This window comes from Eschrichtius robustus, chromosome 3 (genome assembly GCF_028021215.1).
Source record: "Eschrichtius robustus isolate mEscRob2 chromosome 3, mEscRob2.pri, whole genome shotgun sequence".
Taxonomy (NCBI): Eukaryota; Metazoa; Chordata; class Mammalia; order Artiodactyla; family Eschrichtiidae; genus Eschrichtius; species Eschrichtius robustus.
The window spans coordinates 12,073,457-12,101,050 of record NC_090826.1 but is presented as its reverse complement, the minus strand read 5'-3'; the positions used below and the strand labels follow the sequence as shown (position 1 = coordinate 12,101,050).

At 48.0% G+C, this 27,594-nt stretch overlaps 1 protein-coding gene across 6 annotated transcripts in view; it reads right to left on the bottom strand.

Annotated features, from left to right (window-relative positions):
- Window positions 1-5,386: 5,386 nt before the first annotated feature.
- Window positions 5,387-27,594, bottom strand: part of FHAD1 (forkhead associated phosphopeptide binding domain 1) — a 150,152-nt gene continuing 127,944 nt past the window's right edge. For 5 of the 6 annotated variants that reach the window (XM_068538936.1, XM_068538940.1, XM_068538935.1 and 2 more), the window contains 8 exons: window positions 27,363-27,522; window positions 26,006-26,138; window positions 21,271-21,400; window positions 20,480-20,604; window positions 17,434-17,532; window positions 16,780-17,000; window positions 16,073-16,238; window positions 5,387-5,939 (listed from right to left, as the gene is read on the bottom strand). In XM_068538936.1, coding sequence (XP_068395037.1) covers window positions 5,823-5,939; window positions 16,073-16,238; window positions 16,780-17,000; window positions 17,434-17,532; window positions 20,480-20,604; window positions 21,271-21,400; window positions 26,006-26,138; window positions 27,363-27,522 — 1,151 coding nt within the window. In that variant the 3' untranslated portion in view covers window positions 5,387-5,822. The remainder of the gene's footprint in view (window positions 5,940-16,072; window positions 16,239-16,779; window positions 17,001-17,433; window positions 17,533-20,479; window positions 20,605-21,270; window positions 21,401-26,005; window positions 26,139-27,362; window positions 27,523-27,594) is intronic. The other variant, XR_011073460.1, reaches the window with a different exon arrangement.

Below are 27,594 nucleotides of genomic sequence, written 5' to 3'. Positions count from 1 at the left end.
CGATGTGGCCCAGAGGTCATTTAGAGCTCTCTGCTCAGCACACAGGGTGGAAGGAATAAAAGGAAGTTACAGGTAAACACTGCTTGTGGCCACTGCAGGGGCACTTGAGGATTTGGGAAACTGAAAGGAAGGTTGTAAAATGAACACAAGGCGGAGACAGGCAAAGTCGGTTGAAAGAGAGAGCATGGTGCCTAGGCTGGGAACACCTGAACTTAGATAGTAACTAAAGAAAGCAGGGGACTCTAAGAAGGGCTAGTAAACTAGGATGCCGAGAGGAAGGGATGTGTTGTGAAGTCTTGGTTCTTTCAGGCTTGGTCCAGTGGAAGGCAGGTGTCCAGACTCACCAGCAAAGCTTCCTGTTGTCCAGATGCAGCACGGTGATGGTGAAAGGCAGTGTGGTGTCATGGTTAGGAGTTGGGTTTGAAAATCCCTTTGGGGTGACCTTGGGCAGCCTGTTTTACCTTTCGAGAGGCCTTTCGAATGGCTCTCTCCTCCTGGAGTACTTGAGAGGATTAAATGAGAACATTTATGTAAAGTGTTTCGTTTAGTGCGTGGCACGTGGCACGCAGTAAAAGCTCACGATGCTCTCAGTGATGGAGACGATGATCAGCTGGCTTCCTGGTAGTTGTGCAGCAGACAATAGCCATGCAGATATTAACAATCTAGTCTGGGTGAGAGTTTAACACGGGTTGGCATATCTGGCCCTCTGCCTCTCTTTATAAATAAAGTTTTATTGGGACACAGCCAAGCTCATTTGCTTAGGCATAATGCCGCAATGGCAGAGTTGAGTAGTGATGACAGCGACCCCATGGTTCACAAAGGGAAATGGCCCTTTACAGAAAACGTTTGCTGACCTGATCCTCGTCAACCAGTAGATACCAAGCTGGTTCCTGGACTTCACTGAGGAAAACGATGTATTGGAGCAGTTGAGCACGAAGTCTGGGCTCTGATGCGCCTGCTCTGCGGCAAGCAACTTACTTCTCATCATCTTCACACGTGAAACAGGAGTGATACAGACAGTGAGGACTGAGCGGGATAACGTCTGGACCGTGCTTAGTGCAGGGTCTGATGGCTGGCAAGGATGCTCTAAAAAGTTGGCTATTATTAGCTATTAAACTTCAACTGTTGAAAGGCACAAAGAAACTCCCAGAAGAGGGTCACTGCTGCATGCAGCTCTCTCTAGAGAAGGTCCAGCAGTAATCTCATCGAAAGCCAAAAAAGAGGATGGGAATGTTACAGGTGAGCTCTCCCAGGCAACACACCCACTAAATTAATGATTCCAACTCCTTTGCAGGAGGGCAGCAGATTAGACCGTGAAAAGAAAGGGGAGCAAAGGTTAAGGCCCCAAGGTCTAGCACAGTATCATTAGTACCTGGCGCGTAGTAGGTACCTGGTGTTTGCTGGAATGAATGAAGGCTGGTTGTTTAACCATAAAAGTGATTTATCAGTCAAAGGGCACCTCTAGTCTGTGACGATAAGACCACGTCGAGCCAGAGGTAAAATTTCTGCCTCCGATATCTTTTTTTTTTTAATTAATTAATTAATATATATATATATATATATATATATATATATATATATTTTTTTTTTTTTTTTTGGCTGTGTTGGGTCTTCGTTTCTGTGCGAGGGCTTTCTCTAGTTGCGGCAAGCGGGGGCCACTCTTCATTGCGGTGCGCAGGCCTCTCACTATCGCGGCCTCTCTTGTTGCGGAGCACAGGCTCCAGACGCGCAGGCTCAGGAGTTGTGGCTCACGGGCCCAGTTGCTCCGCGGCATGTGGGATCTTCCCAGATCAGGGCTCGAACCCATGTCCCCTGCATTGGCAGACGGACTCTCAACCACTTGCGCCACCAAGGAAGCCCTGCCTCCGATATCTTAGGGTCTTAGGAATGAAAGCAATATGATGAGAGGAAACTCAAAACAAGGAGCGTGCTTATGTTTCCCACTGCAGGACGGAGGCATTGCAATGGATTCCCGGGGAACAGATGGACAAAGAAAAATGTTTAAAAACAAAAGCAGGCACATAAGATCATGAATGGGCCCAGAATAACTCGGGACACTGAGCAGACGGATGCAAGCGGCGCATCTTGATGGAAATGAGGCCAAGCTGATAAGCCGAAAGAGTTTACCCTCACCTGGCTCCCTAACTCCTGCTTTAGGAAACTCAGTACGAAAAAGAGGAGCACATGGGCTTCCCTGGTGGCTAAGAATCCGCCTGCCAATGCAGGGGACATGGGTTTGATCCCTGGTCCGGGAAGATCCCACATGCCGCGGAGCAACTAAGCCCATGCGCCACAACTACTGAGCCCGCGTTCTAGAGCCCGCGAGCCACAACTACTGAGCCCGCCTGCCACAACTACTGAAGCCCCCATGCCTAGAGCCCGTGCTCCGCAACAAGAGAAGCCAACGGAATGAGAAGCCTGCGCACGGCAACAAAGAGTAGCACCTGCGCACCGCAACAAAGAGTAGCACCTGCTTGCGGCAACTAGAGAAAGCCTGTGCGTGCAGCAACAAAGACCCAACACGGCCAAAAATAAATAAATAAATAAATAAATAAATAAATAAATAAATAAATAAATTTATGGGGGTGGGGGGAAAAGAGGAGCACATTAGCATTAGCAGGTTTTGGGTTTCTTCTCATTGTCAGTGTATTGCTTTCATCCCTAAGACCCTAAAAAATTGGAGACCACTTCACTTACCAGGAACACACTTCGGAACGCGGATCCGGAGGAAGCTGTTTTTTTCCGCAGACACTTCATGACTCCGGTTTCCACGACAGCAGGCACTGCTGGCTCTGCCAAGTTGCTGGAGAAGGGCACCTTATCTGCAAAGTCACGAATCCAAATGGGCCCCCATTGGCAAGAGTGGAAGGAAGTTTTTGGGCTTAGCTTCTTGGGAGATCAGAAGATTGGGAGTTCTGGTGGGGGGACGGCAGGTACCTAGTTGTCCCCTGGTACGACGTCAGGGGAAAGAAAGGTCGCTGGTAGCTTCTCAGAGCTACCAGTTGGGGCTGTGCAGAGTGTCTTAGTAAATGCCATTTTGGTTGCAAATAACAGAAACTCAAACCGGCTGAAGCAAAAAGGGGACATCTATGGGGAAGAAAAGACGCCTCCTGCCTGTCCAGACTCCTCAGCTTTGCTTGCCCTTTGATTCTCTAACCTTCCTCATTTCCTTTCAGTAAACTCCTTTTCTGTTTCAGTTAGCCACAGGAGATTTCTGTTGTTTGCAACCAGAGAATCTTGAGTGATACAAAAAGTCCTAGTGGAACGCAAGGGCAGGCATTGTACACGAGGCCATCCTACACTAGCCCCAGCCAAGCCAACCAGACCAGTACAAGTGGCCAGCTTGACGCATGGAATCATGAGAAATAATAGTTGCCATTTTAAGTCACTAAGTTTTGAGTGGTTTGCTCCACAGCACAAACAGGTACATCTGACCACAGTGGCTTAAACTGATAGGGATTTATTTATTTATACAACAGGATGTACAGAGGTAGGCAGTTCAGGTACAGTGCAGAGCACAGTGATGCCACTAGGCTCCCACCCAGGCTTTTCATGTCTTTCCACTCCATTGTCTTTTGAGGTGGGCTTTGGTCTCTTGCTTGTTACCTGGTGATCCCCAACATGGCTGCTCCAGCTCCAAGTCTGAGCTCCAGGAGAGAAAAAGGAGACAAGGCAAAGGGACAAAGAGAAAAAGCTTTCTCCTAGCAAAGCCTTGCCTTTAATTCCAGAAGGGAAACCCTGCCCAGGGCCTTCACCTGCATGTCATTGGCCAGAATTGAACAACACAGCCAGGTCTAGCTTCAAGGGATGCTGGGAAATGAGGGCATTTAGTGTGCTGCTTATACAGTAGAGGGAGGCAATGACTAAGGGGCTTGTAGTGTCTGCTGCACTGTCTCTCTGGGGGTTGTCTTGGTTTCTTCTTCTTTTTTTTTTTTTTTTTTTTGCCACGCTGTGTGGCTTATGGGATCCTAGTTCCCTGACCAGGGATTGAGTCCGGGCCCTTGGCAGTGAAAGCTCAGAGTGGACCGCCAGGGAATTCCCTGGGTCTTGGTTTCTTGTCTCTACTTGTTGCTTATCTATCCTGGCCATCTCTTTCTAAGACTGGCTTTGTTTCTCCAAACACAGTGGGAGAAATGGTCACCCCAGCTGGGAACTGCATCAAGACCTTCAGCTCTGGACCGTTAATGACCTGTGTGGTGACTCCGTGTCCCACTTCCAAATATCAAGAGCACAGGTGCTGATTGGCCCAGCTTGGGTTAGAAGAGAAACCTGATTCGTCTGACTTGGGTAGAATATCTACCGATCAGCCAATCACGTGTGGCCAAGAGAGCAGCAGTAGGTAGGGTAAACCTGGCTGGGGAATGTGCATTCTCAGAGAAAGGGGTGTGTGGCTGAGGAGACACCTAAAGAACCATGTAGTTCAAGGAGTGAAGAAAGGAAATTGCCATTGTGGGTTGCAATGTTAATATGATAAAAATTAACATGTCCTTTGAAAGACCTCAAATACACTGGAGTCACATAGGCATTACATTTAACTTATGCAAATTCAAATATTTGTATTCAACCAAAGTATTTTTTTTCCCCGCACAATTTGGCTTCCAAACATGAGCCAGCTACTTAACTACTGCCTGACCAAGTGATCTTTTCTGGTGCTGGAGATTGCTGTTTTGGATTTTGGGGATATGGTACAGTATAAGTAATATCATGTTCTTTATGGAAAACTGCTGGGATTTTCAAGATCATTTTTAAGGTCAGGTGATGCTCACTCTTCTCACTGTGTAAGAGGTACCTTTAGTGGAAGATCATGCAAATAACTTGTCCCATTTCCTTCTAGTTTTAATCAGTATAAAGAATGCATTTGGTTTTAAAATATCAAAATATTTTTATGGTGGCTTTTTAAAAATAAAAAATAAATGATATTCATGACTTCTGGCTCTTCCTCCTGTTTTGTTTGGTGGTCTTTGGCCGTACAAGAAAGGCAGGGAGAGAACAGATGGCTGGAGAGAAGGCAAAAATGAGGGTCTCTTCAAACACCATGGGAAAGGGGTGTGTCCACCTGGGCAGTGTGTGCTCTTTGATGACTGGGTACTTGGTCTGTCCTGATGGCCTGGGACTTGACCTACTGGGCTGTCTTGGTGCGGCAGAATGGGCAGCGTGAGATGGAGTTAGAAACCTGGGTTCCAGACCCAACTCTTGAATTTACTAGCTGTGTGACTTTAGATGGGCCATTTAACCTCTCTGGGCCTCAGCTTCCTCATTTGTAAAATGGGGAACATAATGCTATTTACCTCCCTGGGCTTGGGAGAGGATTAGATGAGAAGTGTTTTGAAAACCGTAGAGCGCCCTATAAACATGACTCACTGTTATGGAAGCGATAAAACAGGTTGGTGTTCGAATTTATTACAATAAATTCAGATATAAATGCACTATACCATGGCCCCAACAGCCCTGAGGTTACCATTCTGTCCTGTGGCCCCAGTACACGCCCTGGGTTTTCTCAACTGCGGGTTTCTCGGAGCTCCTTGGAGGTGTGACATGTGGGTTTGTCACTACCCAAACACATAATTGTATCTACCGGGCCTAGGAGTCTGAATTTCAAACTTATTCTTCATACGCCTGAGTATGTTTACGTTCGTAATATCTGTGAAAAGAACCCCTCTCCTCACACACTCCAAAATACAGTGTTGTGCAAAATACCAGTCTAGGAAGCAACACACTCGGGTAGCAACCTTTAAAGTCCTAAAAAAGCATCTTAGTAGTTTGACGCAGAAGAGTTACACTGACTCACGGAGGATCACGCGAGGCCCAGCGGGACGACGTTTCTAGTTCCTTCCACCAGGTTTAGAAAACAAAAGGCTCTGGCTGGATCTGCTGGAAACTTCTCTCTTCAGCATCTCCCTTTCTTGGTCCATCTTTGGGGTGCCTTTTCTGGCTCCAACCTTCAACAAGCAAGAGCAACAAATGCCCAAACTCTATAATTGTAGGGAGATCCCCAAATATTTCTCAAATGGCATTTTTTTTTTTACTCAAAATAAAATGTTTGTTGTAAAAAATATTTATATATACACATAGATGTGAGCAAAACAAAGGTAAAATGATCCACCATTATCACGCTACCCACAGGTAACCTTAGTCACATTTTGGTGTACACTCTTCCAGATACACAGATAACGTTTTCGTCTTCCATTTGCATCTTTTTTTGAACCAGGAGTTTCTGATTATAGGCACATTCACTGGGATGGACTTTCTCTTGAAAAGCTGTTACTGAACTGAATGCCTTATGTCTCTGATGTCTTAGGAGGAGAAAATGCAGGATACTCGAGGGGGTCTGTCTAACCCTTTTCTGAGCACTACTCCTGGCTCCAGGCAGCCATGTGTGTGACTCTGTCCCTGGTCATAGCTGATCGGGCACTTGGCACAGGCTGGGCTTTTAAGATGGTCACTCCCAGGATTTGGGGTTATGGGCTCTAAGATGCTACTTGCTCCTTGGGCTGGTCCTTTGAACTGGGGGACCGTGAGGTCATTCCTTCCTGTCACATGACTGGAGAGAGCAGAGATCAGGGGAGCCATGCAGAGACACAGAGAGGAGATACGGCCTGTGTGTGTGCGTGCGCATGCTTGTGTGTGTGTAAAAGAGATGATGCCTGAGATCTGATGGCTTACCAGTTCTATTTTGAGGCCAGGCTCTCTTTCAGCTCTCAGTTTTTATGAGGCACTCACCCTTTATCCTTATAAAAGCCCCCTCCCTCTTTCTGAATAGGTTTCCATTAATTGCAACCCAAGAATCTCTCGCTCACACAGTTCTGTATGTACTGTAGATGCCACTGTACCTTACAAGTTTCTTTCCAGCAGGTTTCACACTGCCTTCCTGCAAGTTTTTGACTCCAACACATGCCCCTGGGGGAAGAGGGCTGGTGGGTAGTCAGCTGGTTTCAGCTAGGTGGTTTCAGCTCTGCCACTGACTGCGTGACCCTCGGTTTCCTCATCTGTCAAATAGGGACCAGAAAGTCCTGTCTTTCTCAGGGGTTGAGAGGAGGTTCTGGGTGGATTTCAATGGGAGGGGCTGTTAGGACCATCTCTGTAGCTCTTTTCTCTTTAAGACAGGTTTGAAAATCACCTCCTGTGCCGGACCTCTGCCAGTGGCTGACAGGAGCCTTGAATGTGTTTTCAGACTGCATTCAAAATCATTTCAAGGAAAAAAAAAATCATTTCAGGGTAAGAAAGGCTAACATCTCTACACTAGCCCACAAAGTAAACCTTGGCGGGAATGCCCAGATAAAAGGAAAACAGACAGGAAATGTTGAAAATCTTTCGCCGCTAAACCACTTTTCCTTTGTATCCTTTTTTATTTGATTTTCAATAAAATTGCTGGCTCTGGGTGGTTCCCAGATGCCAGTGCCCTGACCTGGTGTGGGGCTGGCTGTCGGAGTTGGAGTCTGGGTGTTTGTTAAAAAATAAAGATTCCTTGGTCCCAGGGTCCCCCGAGCCCCAGGTCTGCCACGAGCTTGGGGTGGGAAGCACCACAGAGCAAGATTTGGTCCACTTTTTTGAGTGGGGGGTCGGGGGCAGCAGAAGGCAGACGGGATGGCTGAACTGGGAAAAGGAAGAGATGGGGAATGGGAAACGTGAAAATGCAAGTGTGGGCCCGAGGGTTGGGGGAACCTGGCAGGGTCCGTCTTGAACCCGTGACCACAGGCAGCGACACGCATTCAGCCTGAGTGTTTGGAACCACATGCCCCGTCCTTAGAAGGACAAGGCAGGGGTAGAAGCCCCTCGTTTAAAGAACAACATCCAGATTGGAAATTTGGAAATTAACTGGAAATTAACTCAGGGCATACTGGAGTGGCTGCTTTGGGCATCTGCAAGCATCGGTTCTAGAAAGATCCCAGTTCATTCCCACATCACCTCAGGTCTTGGTTTTAAACATCCCCCTTTCAGGGAGACCTCTCTTGGCCCTTGACCTGGGAGGTGGGTGAGGGAGGTCCCTGTGAAATATGCTCCTGAGCTCAGTGCACTGGCCTTTGTCCTCAAAAAGTAGTTATTTAATCATTATATTTATTTATTTATCCCAGAATAAAACCCAGAAAGACAGGGAGTTTTGTGTGTTTCTTCATTGATCTAACCCAGTGTTTCTCACCCTTTTTTTCAGTATCGTTCTTCCCCTAAGGAGCCTTCTCAGGCATTTTTTACTAATTGCTCTCACCTCCATAAAATTTGAATATTACAGAGAGCGCTATGTGTACGTCTGCACTTTATACATTAAAAAAGTAGAGTTTTGGCCTCGCAGGGGTGATATGGCTCCCACTGAGAACGGGATTGAACCTTAACACCTGGACAGTACCCGCCATATCGTAGGCTCTCAACAAACGTTCGTTGAATGAATGAGGGCTGGAATCGTATCGTCTTGTTCATTCTTCTATCCCCGGTTCCTACCACAATATGTGGCCTAGACTAGGTATTCAATAAATATTTGTCAACTAGAAGATTTTCCCCTTTAGCATATGACTGACAAACAGTTATAGAAGACTGTTAGCTGCAATGGAAAAAATATATAAAATCGATGAATGGCATTTGGAGGACAGAAAACAAAAAACCAGAGGGTCTTAAAAAGGTAGGAGGTGTTAGTTCTGAAGCTTGTTAGAGATGGAGACTCTCTTATGAGTGGGCGAGACAGAGCAGATTTTACACGTCCCATCCTTTTCAAGGTGGTCCTGGTGACTCCATCCCCCGAAGGACTCCAGGCCCACTCTTGAGGAAGGAGTCGCCCAAGTTACACTTGGCAAGGAACCTGGAGGAAACCTTTCTGTACCGAGGAGATCCTAGACACCAAACTTCTAAGCTCAGGCTGGAGGGCAGGGAGAATAGGAAGCTGGCTCTTTGCTCTTAGCCGAAGCACCATCTGCCCCGCTTCTGTTAAAGCCAGAGGCAGCGTGAAGTTCCAGGGGGTCTCACATCTCAGAGAAGCACAGTGTTCCCACAACATCCGGGACCCATCCCAATATCTCCTCTGCCATTTTACATCCCCAGGTGGTCCTCAGACAAAACCTAGATGTAGGGCAGTTTCTGCCTCCTCCCAGCTCAATCATATATGTGAATGAATAAGTAACAAACTTCCAGTCATTTCCACTTTGCAGGGTGGCAAACGTCTCAGATCAAGTGGGGCCCTCAGGATGCTCTCTATCCTCTTAACATCCTGCTCTGGGTAGTAACCACCTTCTGGTCTCAGCACAAGGATGCTGGATGAGAAGCTTCTATTTTCCAAATATATCCCTCACCTAGAATATCTTCGTTTCTTCCCATGATAATTTGGTTGCCTCAGCATGACTGTGGCCTTTTATCAAACTTGAATGTCTCCTCTCTCATATTCAACCAAAATGTGTTTGGCTTTCAAGCTTCCTGAGAGCTCGCTTCTACTGTCTGCAAAGTGGGAACGTGGATTGGCTTAATTCCAGTTCCAGGGCTGATTTGTCAATGGCAATGTTTCAACATGTTCAAGATTTCATAGTCTTAATTCTCAACTTTTAAGAGAATTCTAGAGGATGCTTCCTTGAAATTTAAGAGAAATGCCACTGGAAATGTATCAGGTTTATTACCTGGAGGTTTATAACCTAAAGGAGGAAAAGCTAGCACTCACCTGGGTATCAGATCTGCACTGATTCCCAGCTCTCCTACTGAGCTGTGTGGCTCTGGACAAATAAAGTCTCTGAGCCTCAGACACCTCATCTGTAAATTGGGTATAATAACAACACCCACCCCATAGGGTTGTTGTGAAGCTTAAATGAGATACTGCATGTCGAGTGTTTGGCTCTGTGCCTGGCACATGCCAAATGCTCAATACATAATAGATGTGGGATAACTGTCAACTGGGCTTCCTGCTGACGTTCTGTGGTTTTCTCTTTTCTCTCTTCTGGCTCACCTGGAAATCTGAGTTCTGCATCTTTGAGTTCTTCACCATCTCTACAAACATTCGTCTCTTTAATACAGAAAGAATATTGACAAAATTTAGCTTATGTTCTTCTTTGCCTTTTGCATCAGAGAAAAATGGATTTTTCTCAACTTTCAGATGCTACCCATTTGGATGGAATGTTGAGCCTTCCTAGGTGAGGAGGTGAGGATGGAGGTCTGCAGAAGGGGGTGTGGCTTTTGGGCAATGCTACACTGTCCTGCTGAACCTCTTAGGGAATCTCTGTTCCAGATTCCAGCAGAGAAGGAGGTGGTCAACCAAGAAGGCTATGAAGGATACTGTATTCTTCTTGGAGGACAGATGTGCTTTAGCTGGAAGCAGAGCCTCCTAGATCAGTGAAAGAGGCTGTAGATGTCCAGTGGGTTTCCACCCAGTGGAAATGTTGAAAGCCCCAGTGGCTAACCTCCCTGGCAGGGACTACAGGGGCCTGTTGGGAAGCCAGCATCACTGAAAATCTGGAGCTTGCCACTCCCCTGGGGTTTGATGACTGTTGCTGACCCTGATCCGCTCAAGACCCCGCACCTCAGGGAAAGCTCATCAAAGAAAGAGCATCCCCTAAGCACTGGAGACACAAAAGTGAGAGGGAACTGGGGTCTCCCTTGCAGACTGACACTCCGCAGGTGAACGTGCAGTGGTGTCAGGAAGGAGACTTTCTCCGAGAGCCCTGAGCATCCACTGGGGTCACCAACCTGGTTCCTACAGGGGCCAGGAAAGTAAAAGAAGTGGGTGAAGTGAGCTGGGGTGGTGGTGGACAGCAGCAAACACATGAGCCCAGCGCCCTTCTAAGAGGCCTGGAGGATGGAGGCTTGTGATGGTGGCTTGTGGGTCTGTGGGCCTAGGGTTGCCAGATCTGCCGAGTTTCCCAGAGAAGCTGGAAATCCAGAGTATTCCAGGAAACTGCCCTATTTTGAAATGTAACTTAAAAAAAAGTCCCATGAGCCAAATGGAATATGTCTGTGGGCTGCCCTCTTGAGACACCTGCTTCAGAACCTCCCTGCTTGGTGTCTAGTTGGTGCTCAGTAAATGTTGGAGGCGTTGCTGGATAAAATACAGGATGCCCAGTTAAATCTGAATTTCAGAATGAAGCCAACAAATTTTTTAGTGTGAATATGCCCCGTGTAATATTTAGGACATTTACACTGAATAGCTTTTGTTGTTCATCTGAAACTAAAATTTAACTGGGCATCGTGTTTTTTGTTTGTTTGTTTTCCCCTAAATCTGGCAACCCTACTGGGTAGTCACAAAACTCATGGAGGAAATAAAGCTGTCTTTTGGGACAGGGCATAGGTGCTTACAAGACTCTTCCATTCTCCCAGAAGGATGCTAAGTCTACCCTCAGAGGACTGTCCGTGAAGGCCGATGGGCCCGTGTTGAACCGACAGGTGCCCTCCAGGCATTTTCCGTGGAGAAGGCCTCGAGCCTGCAGCCACTCAGTATTTATCACGAACTCAGTTGAGACAGTCACTATCCAAATTCCCAGATATTATAAAGCAGGGGTTAGTTTTAAACCAACAGCCTTCTTCTCCCCCACCCCATCCCACCCACCCCCCACCTTTTTTTTTTGCAGAACCATTTATCCAAGCAAAATCCCATGAGGAACTTGGGGTATAAGATAATGGAGAGCTTCTCTGGTGGGAGAAACGTGTGTGTGCTTTGAGAGTCACACCCTTCCATGGTACCCAAAGGCTCCAGGGAACCCCAGTTTGAACATTGCTGCAAAATTCCTTCCTGGATTAAGTTCAATCAGTGGGCAGCTGGGCACTGAAGGGCAGAGCCTGGCCCCTGTGCACCTGCTTTTCCTGAACTTTACTGAACTCACTGGGATGTGATGACATCAGTCTGTCTCAAGAGCTGTGCACAGATGTGGCCCAGCCAACACCGCGTTGCCGTTCTCAGGGGTGCTGTCCCTTATATCACACAATGTCCTCTCCGGGGGAAAATCCAGTATTGCCTTTGTTCTGTGAACACTTCTGAGCATCACATCCATCATATCTCATGGATGCTGTGAACTCTGGACCACACTGGGTTTTCCATTTCCCATGAGCTGCCAGAAAGCCCACCATCAAACGGGGCTCCCCTTTGGCAGGTGAAGGTATCGTTATAATAGGCACTTTCATCCTTATTTCTGGCTCCATTTTGTATCACTTTCCCCCCTTCTTTCACCCACATACTTCCTTCTTAGGGCAGGGGTTCCTGGGATGCCCCACTCCCCCCTTCTTCTTTTCTTATGATTTTGTCTCTATGTCCCCAAATCATTTAGCACCTAGGATGGTTGCACTGCCCTTCTGCCTTCTCTCACCTCCAGATACTGGGTCCCTTACGTCATTTGTTCAGGAGAAGGGACAGGGGCAAGGGCTGGGGGAGGGGAAGGAACTGGAGGTGTGTGGGTGTCTCTTGGGCCGCCCACGCTGGCATTTACACTCCATAAGCTCTAACCCTTTGAAAGTAAGGCACCTACTTTGTGTCTGGCTGCAAGATCAGAAAACCTCTCCATACCTGCCTCTCTTTCTCTTTGAAGGAACAGTTGCAAGGTGCTGATTCTTTGGCATTTCTCTGTACGAGATCCTCTAAACGTTCCTGAGTGAAAATATCAGGTGAGCACGACAGCGTTTAATGCATCCCCACCTGTTCCATTCGGGGACGCACCTCTGAGGTTTCTAGGAGACGCTGGGATTCACTGGGATTGGTGGGCAGAAGAAGGGGGTGGGTGAGGGTCTTTTTCTTTAGCCTTCTTCTACCTGTATGCTGCATAGGCCTGGCCACATGGTTCTACTTCATCATTGTGGGCGGAAGAGTACCACCCCAAGCCCCTCCCATCCACGCTCCTCCTACACAACATCTACCAATTTCTACTTCCTGGTCAAAAACACACAAGTGGCACGGAGGAAACCAGAATCTTGAGAATACCTGGGCCCAAGGATATCTTGCAAGATAGTGAGTTAAATAGAATAGTGAGGATAATGACGATGGTAGGAGAGCATGTTAGCTTTGTGGTCTTATGTGCTAAGGGCTTTGTATACAAGCTCCCATTGAATGGAAGGCTACGAGCTAGGTGCCATTTTAATTCTCATCTTAAAGAAGAGGGATCTGAGCGAATTAAGCAGAGGGAAGGTTAGGGGGTTTTCCTGGCTGAGACCACAAGGCAAAGCGGTGGTCACGCCCCCTAGCCAGGACTTGACTGGCTGGAGATTTGATTGGCAGGAGAGCTGAGCGGCTTCTCCTGCCAGAAACAGCCAGTACCCTTCAGCCTTTCTTACACTTCAAGCCCCAAGAAAGGGCTTGCGTGCTTCTCAAGTGGCAACTTCTGTGCATTTAAAAATTTCCTATTGAAAATCCCAGCCTTAGCCCATTCACAGAAGGTATCTGGGTCCTTTCTTGGCCGTGGCCCTAGTCGTATTCACCAAAGAGAAGAGCGCGTCCCACAAGAGCTGCCGGCTTTGGGAGGACCGGGGAAAGCGTCAGCTGGCAGGAAGCTCCCTGAAAGAAATAGAGGAATCCCCACCCATCCATGAGCTGCCTATTCTTCCCCCTTAGAAACTGGGCTTGCGATGTGCCAGGCACTGTAGGCATTTTGCCATTTAACCCTCCCGCTGCCCCACGGAGTAGGCCCCTTGTTGACAGTTTTGGTTGCTTTTGTTGAGGAACCTGCGATACAGAGGTCAAGCCACTTACTCAGGGTCATTCGGGGCAGCGGTGGGGCTTGACCTCTATTTGTTTGACTCCAAATCTGGCCTCTGAACTCTGAGAGACACTGCCGGCTTCTCCAGTGATGTGGGATGTGGCTTAGAGTGAGTACGGCCTGGGCCACGGTTCCCGTCCCTCTGCCACATGGACAGAGCCACAGACCCAGTTCTCTGTGAATGCCCAGCATTTTATGCCAAGTCTCATTTTCACAGCCAAAGGTATTAGTGTGGAAGTATGACTTTTGATTTTTGAAAGTTCTGCTTGGTGAAGAGATGGTCAAACATTAAAACTACAAACTACATTTTTTTTGGGGGGGTGCAATTCTGAAGCTTAAGATGTGTAATTTCATCTCAGTACTTCAACCCTGCCACCTCTGTGAACGGGTGAAGAGTTTCAAAGTTTTATACAGGAGACTAAAAAAACTAAGGCTCCTTGTGAAAATACTAAGTGTAAAACTTAGAAAAGAGGAATTCTATTTTCTGTTAATTTCTGCTTAAAAACAACGAAGATATACTCCCTGGAAGGAACTGATGCCAAGACAGATGTATACAAGTGCCCTTTAGAATCCAGCAAAACCTTAAAATTTATTATTGTTTTCTTCCTGATAAACAGGGATTTCTGACGACATATTAATAACAAGCCTGAAATGCAAACCTGAGTCCTGGAGTGAAAACCCCAGGAACAACGCTGAGAGGTATACAAGGGGGCCACCCTGGTAAGGGAGACACAGAAGGAAGGGGTGTGGAAAAGTGAACACGGGCTGGGGAGGGCAGCTGGTGGGGAGGGAATCCTGTTTCTGCCGCTGAGTAGCCAGGGAACGGTACCCTCTGTCAACTCAGCTTTCCCCTCTCTCTAAGGGGCCGACACCTGCCAGCATCCCTTGCGGGTTGATGGGAGAGATGAAGCGTGTGCGGTGTGGAGCAGGTGCCTGCCCCTCGGTAAGTGCTCAGTACATGACACCATCGGCGATGCCATGATCGCGGCTGTAGTTCATATACGTCTTTCCCCCAGTTGTGAATTCCACGAATTTGAAAGCTACTAGCTGTAGCTCTTCTGGGGACCCTGACACAGGTTCAACTTGGCCATTTCAGACCCTTCTCAGCTGAAGGATGTCTAGCGCCAAACAGGCTGGCACGTCCCCTGCATTGTGTATGAATGAGGCAGTCCATGAATAATGCATGTGAAGCCTGATTATGTAAATCCTCAGGTTTTCAGTACATGACAATGGCTTTTTTTGGGCCCTTTGCTGTCCCATTCTGTGGTCTGGTGTCTCTGCTTTGGGGCCTAGCCTGCCAAACCCTGGGGGCCGGGGTGGGGGGCCACTTCGGGGAGGGGTGAGCTCTCCAGAGGGCACATCAAAGGGAAAGTCACAACTCTGTCACTGGCCCAGCTCTCCCTGGCATTGCTTGGTGTGAAAGGAAACTGTCCTCTGCCTGAGGCAGCCCCATGACACACGCAGACTAAGGCCTGTGATGTTTAATTCAGAGCAGTGAACACTGGAAACACGGCGTCCAGGCTCCCTCAGAGCAGGACAGCCACTTCTCATTTCTGGGGCTCTAAGCCAGAGAGCCTGCTGTATAGCACAGGGAACTCTACTCAATATTCTGTAATAACTTATATGGGAAAAGAATCTGAAAAAGAATAGATATATGTATATGTATAACTGAATCACTTTGCTGTACACCTGAAACTAACACAACACTGCAAATCAACTATACTCCAATATAAAGTACAAATTAAATTAAAAAAAAAAGAAAGTTTAAAAAAATAGAGACAAGCTAGACTATGGGTCTCAGAGAGGTTAAGCTAACACATATATATGGAATCTAAGAGAAAAAAAAAAGGTTCTGATGAACCTAGGGGCAGGCCAGGAATAAAGACACAGATGTAGAGAATGGACTTGAGGACATGGGGAGGGGGAAGGGTAAGCTGGGACGAAGTAAGAGAGTCGCATGGACATATATACACTACCAAATGTAAAATAGATAGCTAGTGGGAAGCAGCCGCATGGCGCAGGGAGATCAGCTGATCAGCTCGGTGCTTTGCGACCACCTAGAGGGGTGGGATAGGGAGGGTGGGAGGGAGACGCAAGAGGGAGGAGATGTGGGGATATACGTATGCATATAGCTGATTCACTTTGTTGTACAGCAGAAACTAACACAACACTGTAAAGCAATTATACTCCAATAAAGATGTTAAAAAAAAAAAACAACAAAAAAAGAAAGCTGCCTGAAGTCACACAGTAAATGGTAGAGCAAGAGTCTAAACCTAGGTCTGCCTAATGCTAAAGCTGTTCTGCCACCTTCCTTTGCATCAGTGAATGCATTCTGTGCCGCCTGGATCCCACGGGGACCTCAGCTGGCTGTTTCTCAAGGGAGCTGAGGGGCAGCCTCAGAGGCTCTGCTCCGGGCAGGGACCTCTCACCTTCTGCTGCCTGATCGCCCTGTTGACCCTCTTCTCGTGGTGCAGCCGCTGCTCCGTGCGTTCCAGGGCCTCCTTCAGCAGCGCCTTTTCTTCGGCCTCTTTGTAGATGTCGTCCTCCAGCTTTGCCACCTGTGACTGGTACATCTGAACCGACACTTTGCTCTGCCTGAGCACACAGGAGAGACAAAGTCTCTTTTCCCCTCATCTTTCTCATTCACCACCAACGCTCCCGACCTGGGAGATTCTCAAAACGTTTCCATGTATGCCTAACTTAGCGGTTTCATTACAAGTTGGGGAGAAGGATGAAGATTTGGGGAATAGAGGGCAGAATAAATAGCCCATTGGCTGTGGAAGTGTAGCATGAAGGTGGCAAAGGTTATGCTACCAGCCCCTCCCAGCTTCCCAGAGAGGGTGGGGGAACGGATACCACTGAAAATAGGATGGAATTATGAAAAGCACACACATGGTGAAACATCAGACACATTCATAAAAGGTGCACCTTATTCCTTAAGAGAGAGTAGGGCACTTTAACTGCTGCTTTCTTGCCCAGAGACTTGGGTCCATCAGGCCCTGAGTCACCATCCCGCCTCCCCCCTCCTCACCCAGGCCTCTGTCCTCTTGTCCTGGTCCCTACGGGTCTGCAGCTGCCCCGAGGTTTAGCCTGGAGAATGGAGGCCTGGGCCTTTTGCCGGGGACACGGGCCATACCTGAGCTGTTCAATGTCTTTCTCGTATCCTCTCAAAAGCTCTTCTTTTCTCTCCAGCTGGTTCTTGAGTAGGGTGATCTTATCAAACACCAGGTCGAGGTCTCTTTGTCGAAGCTGGTTGACTCTCTCCCTCTCTTTTGGGGAGAGGTGTTTCATGGACACGTGACCTGACATATCTTTGATGTTCATCAGACTCCCGAGGGTTTTGCTCATATCCATGTACTACGACGAGAAAGCGTTTCGCAGGTAAGAGGCCTGGCCCAAGACCGCTGGTGGCCACTTTGAGGAGGCAAACGTCTAATTCTGTTTCATTCATTTTCTGCAGTTGCAGAGAAGAAACACATGCTTTGCAAATGAGTGCATTTGGGGCTTTTAGTACGACTTTCATTTTCCCCGCATCCATTTACACTATGCCTTTTTGAGAACTGGGTGGAGGCGGGGGGAAGGGAGGGGGAATGACAACAGACATAAACATTCATTCTTACTACCCAGTCCTCCAAGGAATTTGGCTATGCAATTTCCAGCCCATGCTGGGATAGTAGATGGGTCTCGTGGAGCTACTGTAACAACTAAATATGTATGTGGGGTTCATGTTTAAACTATCTGCAGGGCACGCAGGTTCGGACAGGAGGGGACTGATGCTGGGTGTACCTACCAGCTTTTCACTAAGATCTAAAGCCTCAGCCACATCCGTTTCCTCTAACTTCTCAGTGGCCGTGACGACGGGCCCTGGGCTGGAAAGGCCATTTTGAGGCTGAAATAAAAAAAAAGAAAAAAAACTCTCTTGGCATTCCATTATGATTTTCTACATCCAGAAGAATAACCCAAAGAATAATGGAAGAACTGGAAAGTTACTAAAGAATAATTTGAGAGAGCTGATTTTTTTTTTAACATCTTTATTGGAGTATAATTGCTTTACAATGGTGTGTTAGTTTCTGCTGTATCACAAAGTGAATCAGCTATACGTATCCATATATCCCCATATCCCCTGCCTCTTGCGTCTCCCTCCCACCCTCCCTATCCCACCCCTCTAGGTGGTCACAGAGCACCGAGCTGATCTCCCTGTGTGATGTGGCTGCTTCCCACCAGCCATCCATTTTACCTTTGGTAGCGTGTGTGTGTATATATGTCCATGACAAGAGAGCTGGTTTTGAATCCAGTCTGACTCTGTGAACTGCTTTCTTTATAACTGTGTTCCTACCCCTTCAGAGCACGACTGCCTTTGAAATGACACATCACTCGTGCCATTCTTTGGCCACCGTCTCGTCTGTCTTCCCTTTAGGCCAGCGGTTCTCAACCGGGGGTGACTGTGTCCACCCTACCCCCGCCAGGACATTTAGCAATGCCTGGCCACATTTGTGGTTGTCATAATTGCTGCTGGCATCTAGTGGGTAGAGGACAAGGATGCTGCTGAACACCCCACGATACACAGGGCAGTCTCCCAAACAAAGAGTTAACCTGGCTCAAAAAATCGGTACCGCTGATGTTGAGAAGACAGGCTCCAGAAAAATGGGGACCATGTTGCTTTTGCTCACTACCCCCCTCCTTGCGCCCAGCATGGCACCTGGCACTGAGTGGTGCATAGTGGGCATGTTTGTTGAATGAACGAATGAAGGTTAAGTAGAAAATAGCCTCCCTCCTCTTTATTAAAGGAACCTCATTTCTATGCAGCAGAAACCATACCCTCACAAAATTTGGCCAAACCTTCTCCTAGCTCTGGAACCTGGTGGGTGGGTATCACTTCAGACCCTTTCCAGAGACAATGCAGAGAGTGTCTGCAGCTGCATCTCCCTAAGACCCCAACCAGCCAGCTGGCTGCTGGAAGCCCAACTGACTGCATGGAAAGGCCACCAGACTGAATAGGGGACCTGATCTGAACGACTACAAATAACCATAATAAGCCTCCTTAAAAAATAAATTGGCTTTTAATGCTTGCCATGAGCATCTCTTAGCCCTAGCATTTGTTGGCACTACCCTGAAAACCTCTGAGATTAAAAAAAAAAACAACTACAAAAATATAAAGGCCCCCAAAGTGACTGTGATAGATAAGAGTGGACACGTTTGTCTATGTGTCTATGGAGATGAGAATAAAAGAGGGTATCTGAAGATGACAATAAACCGGGCAGATCTGCTGCAAAAAGAACCTGAGATGCTGCTCAGTGTCTTCAGCGCCCCTGAGCTGCATCCTCTGTACCTCTCCAGATTACCCCTCTTCTCCTGAGGGAGGGTCACTAAGGAAGAGGCTGGGCTACAGGATCCAATCACACAGTCCCCACCCGGTCTCTGCAGGCTAGCAGACAGACCACCAGGGACACACCCCTGGCTTCTTCAATCATTATTCCGTGACCTTGGATGAGGTACTTGACCTCCTGAGGCCTTAATTTTTCTTATCTGTTAAATGGGGACAATAATAGTAACTATGACACAAGACTGCAACGATGGTTAAATGAGATAAGGCATGTAGCCGGCTGAGCTCAAGGCCTGGCACACAGTAAGCAGTTAACAGATGTCAGCTATTCTTCCTCCTGCTCCTTCTCTTCTTTTAACTACTGCCAACCTTGGAGGATTGAGAGTTGGGAGGTTTCCTGCTCTGTGGTGTCAGTGGTGGGATGAGGGGTTGTTGCCAGGGAGAAGGTAAATCTTGGAAGCAGGATCATCAGGATATGAGATCCAGCTGAGCTCCCCACCTGGAGATGGTCCCTCTACTCCCAACCTCAGAGAAGGAAGGTTCGATTTTATCAGGAAAACCAACACGTTTCTGAAGTCACATCTCTAAACATGTGAGCAAATGTCTAGAAAAATTGTAGGAGAGAATGCTGGTACAGATAGGATGACTTTATTATTTTTTCCAAAAGCTGGTTTAGACCAGCTGCCGCAGCAAGCCACACCCAGCAGATCCTGTGATTAATGCTGACCTGAGCTGTCCATTGTCATGTGTCAATCAAACACCCGATCAAACATCCATTTAGGATACAGGGCACCTTCAACCTAACAATCAAATTACTTCTGAAAATCCTGGCAGATGGAACTATGCTCCCTAAGAAAGGAAGGTTTTCTTGGATAATACTATTTAAATACTGTTTAATAATAATAACTATCATCTATTAAAGTGTTCACTATGAGCTAGGCACTGGGATAAGCACTTTACATAATTATCCCCTTTAATTTTTCCATCATCATTTTACAGCTGGGAAATGAAGTCCCAGAAAGGTTAGGAGCCTGCCCAAGGTCACAGAGCTTGCAGAGCTGGGATTAGGACACAGGTCTCTGATTCTAGAACGTGTGTCTTCTTAATCATCGTGGCTCCCTTCTGCTGCCCTTTATGTGTTCATGTTTTTCAGTTTATAGCAAAAAGCAAATGTTAGGCAAGCTCATGACAGAATGTTGTACATTAGCTTGTTGAGTATTTTCTGCAGAATATAACATGTGATGTGAAAAGGAGGGCCCAGAGATTGACCTGGCCAACATCAGTGCAATGCTATATCATGCTGTACATGATGGGAAGCCGCCTTTCTATTCAAACATTGGACCGCTGGTACGGCCAGGCACCGACCAGTCCATACAGGTGCTAGCCCATCAGGGAGGACCTGGCCTTAAACCAATGATGTATACAGTGGTGCCAGGGCACACGGCTAGTGTCTGTCCTCATGCCCACCCTCTCCACGTGTCAGTCAGTGCACAGACAAATTTTCTTTGGTTACCGCTCGGATCTCTACTCTTGAAAAAGTTGGCAAGTCAGGTTTTACATCCAATATTTTCTGAACATTTTTTTCCATCCCGAGGGTCTTTAGGTCTAGAAATGATCCATCCATGTGGCCCTTATGATCTATAAAAGAAATAATTTACACTCAAAAGAAAGGCTCAGGAAGAAGTTACGGCATGTAAAAATCACAGCTGCTATTTACTGGACACTTACCACAGGCCAGTACTAATCCTCACCATCCTCCCTTGGCAGGTGAGGAATCAAGGCCCAGAGAGGTGAAATGACTTGTCCAAGGCCACACAGCTAATATGAGGCTGCAGCCTCACAGGGCTGAGGCACTGAGGGTGAACCTTTGGCCACAGGTATGAGGATGGACTTGAACCCAGGCTTCTGTGTCCTAGCCCAGTGCTCTACCCAGCAGCAAGCTTGGTTTCTTGAAAGCCCTATTCCCTCTAAACAGGGTATTTATCCTGGGAAGTTCCCCAACGTTGGTCCTTGCACAGCATCAGTCTATGAAAAAGTTTCCACTGGGCCACAGTGAAATAAGAAAAAGAAGGACAAGGTTGTGAGTTTTTCATGAAATCCTGTTTATTTAATATCAAGGCCTACTCTTGACTCTCAGATCATGTCTGCCCATCTTTTTTTTTATAACTATGTCCTTTTAGTTATGAAATGATGGGGAGAGAAGATGGTGGTCCTGGCAAATTGGTCAGTCCCCAAAGTGAACCCTCAAGTCTGGGGCCCACGGCTCTCAGCACAGAGGGGGTGACTAGGAAGGAGGAAACTTACTTGACGAGCTGGCCCTCTCAAGTTCTTTAATTCGCGCGCGAAGCTCAGATAAGGCCTTTTTCTGACGCTGAATGACTTCCTCATGTCGGGACCCTTTGCACTTGGCCCCTAGGTCACTGAAGGACTGCTCCTGTGGCCAGAATGGTGGAGACAGCAGCTTTATTAGGGATCAGAATCTCCCTCTCTTGTATTTGAAGAAACATGAACAAGTCATTGGTTAGCAGAAACCCTGTCACTTACTTAGTACCTTGGAAAATATCATTAAGGGGCTTCAGCAGAGAAGGAATTTAAAAATTTCATTTCAAATACGAAGTCACATGTAGGAAGATTTCCAGCTTTTCTACCTACTTAGCATCACTATAAATAAGAGATCCCCTCTATGTTCCCTCCCTATGTTTTATTTCTTATTTTCTTCTAATATTTTTCTAAGCTTGGGTTTCCACTTGTTGTCATTCTGGTCTCATCTCTGAACAATCACATCAAATTCGCTCCTGGAGGGGCATTTTTTTTTTTTTTTTTTTTTGCCCGCACCGTGCGGCATGCGGGATCTCAGTTCCCTGACCGGGGATCGAAACCGCGCCCCCTGCAGCGGAAGCGCAGAGTCTTAACCACTGGACCGCCGGGGAAGTCCCTGGAGGGGCATTTTTTTAGGTAAGAACATGTGATACTTTCTTCTTAGCTGGTAATAAGGATGGTGGTTTAATATTTGCTAGGGGGAATTTGATGGGCGGACTCCTGGCTGGTCTGGAGAAAGGAAAACACTCCTCTGAGACTTCTGGACCCTCTGGAACAGTGTGGTCCAACAGAACTTTCTGCAACAAAGAAAATATTCTATATCTGCACCATCCAATATGGTACTCACTAGCCATGTCGCTAGAGTTGGGTTTACAAAGGGCACAGACAAGGAAAGGTCTTCTTCCTCTCTTAAGGGTCATGCACATATCCTCCCCTTTGAGAATAGGAAGAATGCAGGTTTCTTCCTCCAGAAAAATTCACATACAAAAATTTGCAGACAACTTCTGGAGCTTCAGGGACCCCCTGAAGCCCTGTCATAGACTCCAAATTAAACAATGCTTCCCTAGGGTAAGTGATTCATTCATTCACTCATTCATTCATACCACAAAGGTTTATTGAGCACGTCTATGTGCCATGCCTTGTTCTAGGCTCTGGGGATTTAGCAGTGACTAAAACTGGCAAAATCCCTGTTATCATAGATTCTGCATCCTAGTGTGAGCAGACAGACAACAAATAAGATAATCACAGAAAATATATGGTGGACAGTGATAGATATTAAAGAAAAAAAACTGGAAATGGGATGGGATGTTGGGAATGGTTTTCAGATGTAAATACTGTGGCTAGGGAAGGTCCCAGTCAAAATGGCGAGAAAGGGAAGAAACTGACAATTTGTTTGTTTTATAACAATCTTATAACAATTTTGGTTCAGAGAGATAGCGCTCACCAGACACTGTTTGAGGCACTAGGGAGAGATGGGGGAACCAGGCAGAAAGCTCTGCTGCTGGGGGCTCATTTCTATGGGGCAGACACATCAAACAAGCAGAAAGACATGTTAATATTCCAGGAAGTGATAAATGCTACCAGGAAAACAAAGCAGAGAAGAGGGAAAGGGACATTTATTTGCTCTTCCTTCCTTGCTTCATCAAATGCTTATTGAAGGCCCATGTGACATGTGCCAGGCCCCATGCTGGCCACGATGGGCACAAGGCTCATGGCCTCCCTCGGGGAGCCCAGCAGGGCCGTCTGAGGTCCTCCTGGGGGCCACTTCTCACCCCATGTCCCCACCACTCATTCCTTCATTTCATTCAGGCTCTGCTCCTGGTCTCCTCCTGGAGAGGCCTCCCCACACCCCACCATCACCCTGTCCTAAAGAGCCCCGTCCCACACGCTACTCTGCCCCGAGTCCTGCTGTATCTTTCCTCGGAGCGTTCACTCCCGCTGGACATTTTGTTCGACGTTGACTTGTTTATTGCCTGTGTCTCTCCTTTTCCAGAATGTGGGCTCTGCGAGAGCAGAGTTTGTCTCCGTTGTAGACTGTGCTATTCCCGGGGCCCAGCCTTATGCCCAGGCGTAGTAGGGGCTCAATAAATATGGAGCCGGAAGAGGTCTGCCCCAGTGTTCCTGCTGGGACCAGGGCTCAGTCCCTGAGAGAAGGGGGCACTCTACCCCCGGCTGCACTTAGTAGGACCTCAGTGGAGCCCGACCCTGGCTACAGCCGGCTTACTTCCCAGGGTCTTTCTACACTGGCCTCCCTCTCTTTGAGGGTGTATGTTTGCCTTGGGAGTAAACACCAGGAATGTCGTGTGTGTGTGTGTGTGTGTGTGTGTGTGTGTGTGTGAGCACATGCTGGAGGGTGGAGAGGAGGGGGTGGGCAGGGGTGACCGGCCTTGGGGGTGGGGCAGCCGCAGCAGCCGGGCTTGGTGACAGCCCTTCCTCTGCCTGCAGAGCTCGCCTGAGCCCGATGTGACCCTTACTCATGGCTCTTCTGGGAATTTGTTTATTTAGAGAAGATGGAGATTCTTTCTCATACAATGCTTAAGCCCTCTGACCCACTCTGGTTTAGAAAGCAGGAAGTAGCCTGAGTGTGGAAAGCCGTTCTGAGAAAGAAAAAATCCTTTTTTACTTTTACCTTGCAGCCCCCCTCCCCCATCCTCCTCAACTAACCCCGCCTCATCATAGAAACTAAAAATCACAGGCGTCTGGTCAACAGTCCTTTCCAGCAAACACGTGCAGAGTCGCAGGGGGTCTGGTGTGGGCAGGGACCCGGAGCATCCTGCCCTGAGCCCAGCACAGGGCCTGGCATACAGCAGGTGCTCAACAGTTGTTGAACGTGTGAATGAACATGGGCCGGGTCCTGCACGAACAGCTTGGATTCCGACAGGAGTGAGACCTGCTTCCGGCCCCATGGAGCTCACAGCTGCGGGACCCGCTGCAGCCCCATCGCCAGGTGGCCCTGGTAACGAGGAGACGCCTCTGCTAAAGTTCTCTGGATGGTGATCGTTGCCAGGGCCGGAGGGCTGGGCCGCCGAGCCCTTTCCTTCACGCTGCGGGCGGCCCCGGCTCTCTGCTGTTTGGCAGGGGAAAGGCATCTTTGAGAAAGCAGGAAGGCACGCTGACACATTTGGCCCCGTCTCCAAGTGAAAGTCCAAAGCCCATTACTGAAACGCTCTGCTCTCTAGTTTCATAAAGCAAAGGGTGAAAGGAGATCCCCGGACTCCAGGAAACTTGGGGCCTCGGGGAAGCGCCATACCCACAGTCAGCCGCCCACAGACAATGGGGAGCATCACAATCACAGCCCCTGCCACGGGCACAGACGTGAGCGCCGCCATTCAGGACCGCGTGGTGAAGGCTGTTCTTGCTCAAAGACACGATCCCTGCGTGCTGCGCGGCTGGGACTTCCAGGCACGCAAAGGCCTCTGGGCAGAGGTTGCCAAGAGTCAGCCATGGAGCGTAAATGGCATGGCTCTTTGGGAAGGCAGTTTGGCCATACCAAGCACAATTTAGGCTGTCCTCTGGACATCTCGGAATCACGTCTAGGAATTTGTTCTACATACTTACAAGGATATTAACTACAGCAGCGTGTGGAAGAAGAAACAAATGTCCATCAATACGGGACTGGTTGGATAAAAGGGACGTGATGGAATTCATTGCTGCCGTTTAAAAGAGTGAGGTAGATCTTTACATGCTTACTTGACAATATGCCCATTAAATAGTCTTATGTGAGAAAAAAATAGTTGCAGAATATATGCGGCTTGATACCATGTTTTGAAAAAAACCCTATTAAATAAATATATGTATATGTAAGTTTGCAGGTGTTTGTGTGTATAAATTCATTTCTCAACAAGCCCATGCGGGGGGGTGGGCGGTGACTGGTATTACTCCAACTTCCCAGATGAGGGAATTGGTACCCAGGTGCATCCTTGAGGTCACAGGGTTTCTGAGTGGAGGAGTCAAGACTGGAATCGAATCCAAGCCTGACCTTCAACCACTGCACAATCCTGACTGTATGAGCATGTGGTGGTTTCTGTGAGGAAAAGGTCTGATGGCAGACATGCCAAGCTGTTGATAACATACATTTCACATAAGCAAGTAATATTTTTGGAACTTAAAATGAAGATGTTTACAAAAGCAAAGAAAGGGGCTTCCCTGGTGGCACAGTGGTTAAGAATCCGCCTGCCAATGCAGGGGACACAGGTTTGATCCCTGGTCCGGGAAGATCCCACATGCCGCAGAGCAACTAAGCCCGTGCGCCACAACTACTGGGCCTGCGCTCTAGAGTCTGCGAGCCACAACTACTGAGCCTGTGTGCCGCAACTACTGAAACCCGTGCGCCTAGAGCCCGTGCTCTGCAACAAGAGAAGCCACCGCAATGAGAAGCCTGTGCACCACAACGAAGAGTAGCCCCCATTCGCCGCAACTAGAGAAAGCCCGCGCACAGCAGCGAAGACCCAACACAGCCAAAAAAATAAAAAAATAAAAATAAAAGTTCTCCCAGATCCCAAACTGCCCTCCTTCCCACATATATTCCTCCTGAAACATATTTCTGCCTCAGGGCCTTTGCAGTGGCCATTACCCTGCCTGGACCGCCCTTCCCCAGCTGTGCCTTCTCATTCAAACTGGAACCTCACATCACCCTGTTAAAAAAAAAGCAAAGAAAGCCACCACTGGACTCTTTCTTAGCTTGTCTTTCTAGCTGCCCAGGGACAGGGCAGGCACTCACCTCCTGGCTGCTCAAGAAAATATCGGTGTGGATTGGTTCTATCTGCACCGAGATGTCACACATCTGGGTTGTGTTCCTGGGCTTCTGTTCCTTCTCCTTGTGCAGCTGGAGTCTGTGTTTCTCTTGGGAGGCCCTAGGGCAGAGAAGATGAGACACTGGGCAGCAGAGTGGCTGGCAGCATGAATTCCGGCAACCGTGAATTACCTTTGTACCCACGAGCAGAATTGGAAAAGGGACTCCATTTTTACCGGGTACCAAAATCTTTGAGCCTTCAAGTCTACTGCCCGAAGATTTCTAGAGAATTGAGCTTCGGGGGACTTAAGGCTATAGTGACCAGAGAGGCAGGCCCCTACCCATCCTTGCTTCCTGCATTGGGTCTGCGGGACACCTGCTGTGACATTCATGGTGGGTATTTACTGTGTGTCTGCTGTTTCTAACACTTATTATGTGTCAACCCTTCTATTTCTCATAGAAGCCCCATGAGGTGGGGACTCTGCTTGCCCTGTTTTACAGACAAGGAGAGAGACATACAGCAATTTGCCTGTGGTCGTGGAGCTTGTATGTGAAGGCGCCTGGCCTCGAATCCATGCAGCCTGGGTCTGGAGCCTGTTCTTTTAACCACTATGTGAATCTGCCTTGGCCATGAACCACGGAGCACATGAAGCTACAGGGTATACATGAGATATCAATTCTATGCAAACTTTCTTGGGAAAAACATTAATCTTATGTCAAAATGTGGATACACTATAGATGAAAACGCAAACTCACATGTATTTTTGAGACGAATCCGTGGGACAACAATATATTTAGTTTAAGCTGCCCTCTGACACCTCCAGTCTATACCTTTATACGGTCAATATTTACTATGTTCCTTTATATGGCAGGCACCGTGTGAATGCTGGGGAGTCAATAGAGTCTACACAGGGGTTCTCATGGGGAAGGCAGACAATCAGCAGGTGGGAGCAGCCTGGCTGTGTGAGAAGGGTTCGCTCAAGTGGCATGCAGGAGCTGACGGAGCCCAGGCAGAGCAGGAGCCCTTGGCTATGTTTGGTGAGGGCGAATGATGGAGGGCTTCCTGGAGGAAGTGGCATTTAAGCTGAGACTCATCTGGAATATTGGGCAGGAATGTCTAGATGCACAGAACTGAGCAAAGCTTTGTTTTAAATGATGAGGTTGTAAAGCAATGAAATGTATGTCATTCATTCATCTACTCATTCATTCAACTCTTCAACCAGCATTGACTGAGCACCGCACCCCCCCCCACCCCCCCCCCCGCCCTGCCTCTCTGTGCTAGGCTCCCTGGGCACTTGGGTGTGCCTGGGCTCCTCACACCCGCCATGCAGACCTTCCTACCCACCTGAGTGCCTGCTTGAGGACCTCTAGCTCCTTGTCCTTCTTCTCCACCAGGCTGGTCATCTGTGCCATCTTTTCCTTGAGCACACTCAGCTCGCTGCTTTGTTGCTGGACCAGCGCCACATTCCGCTCCAGTTCCACCTTCTGCTTCTCGTTAAGCTCCCCTGGGAGTGACGTGGAAGCTGGTGAGGGGGTCTCCCGCCCCGGGTCTCTGCGAGGGCCACAGCAGCTCTGCC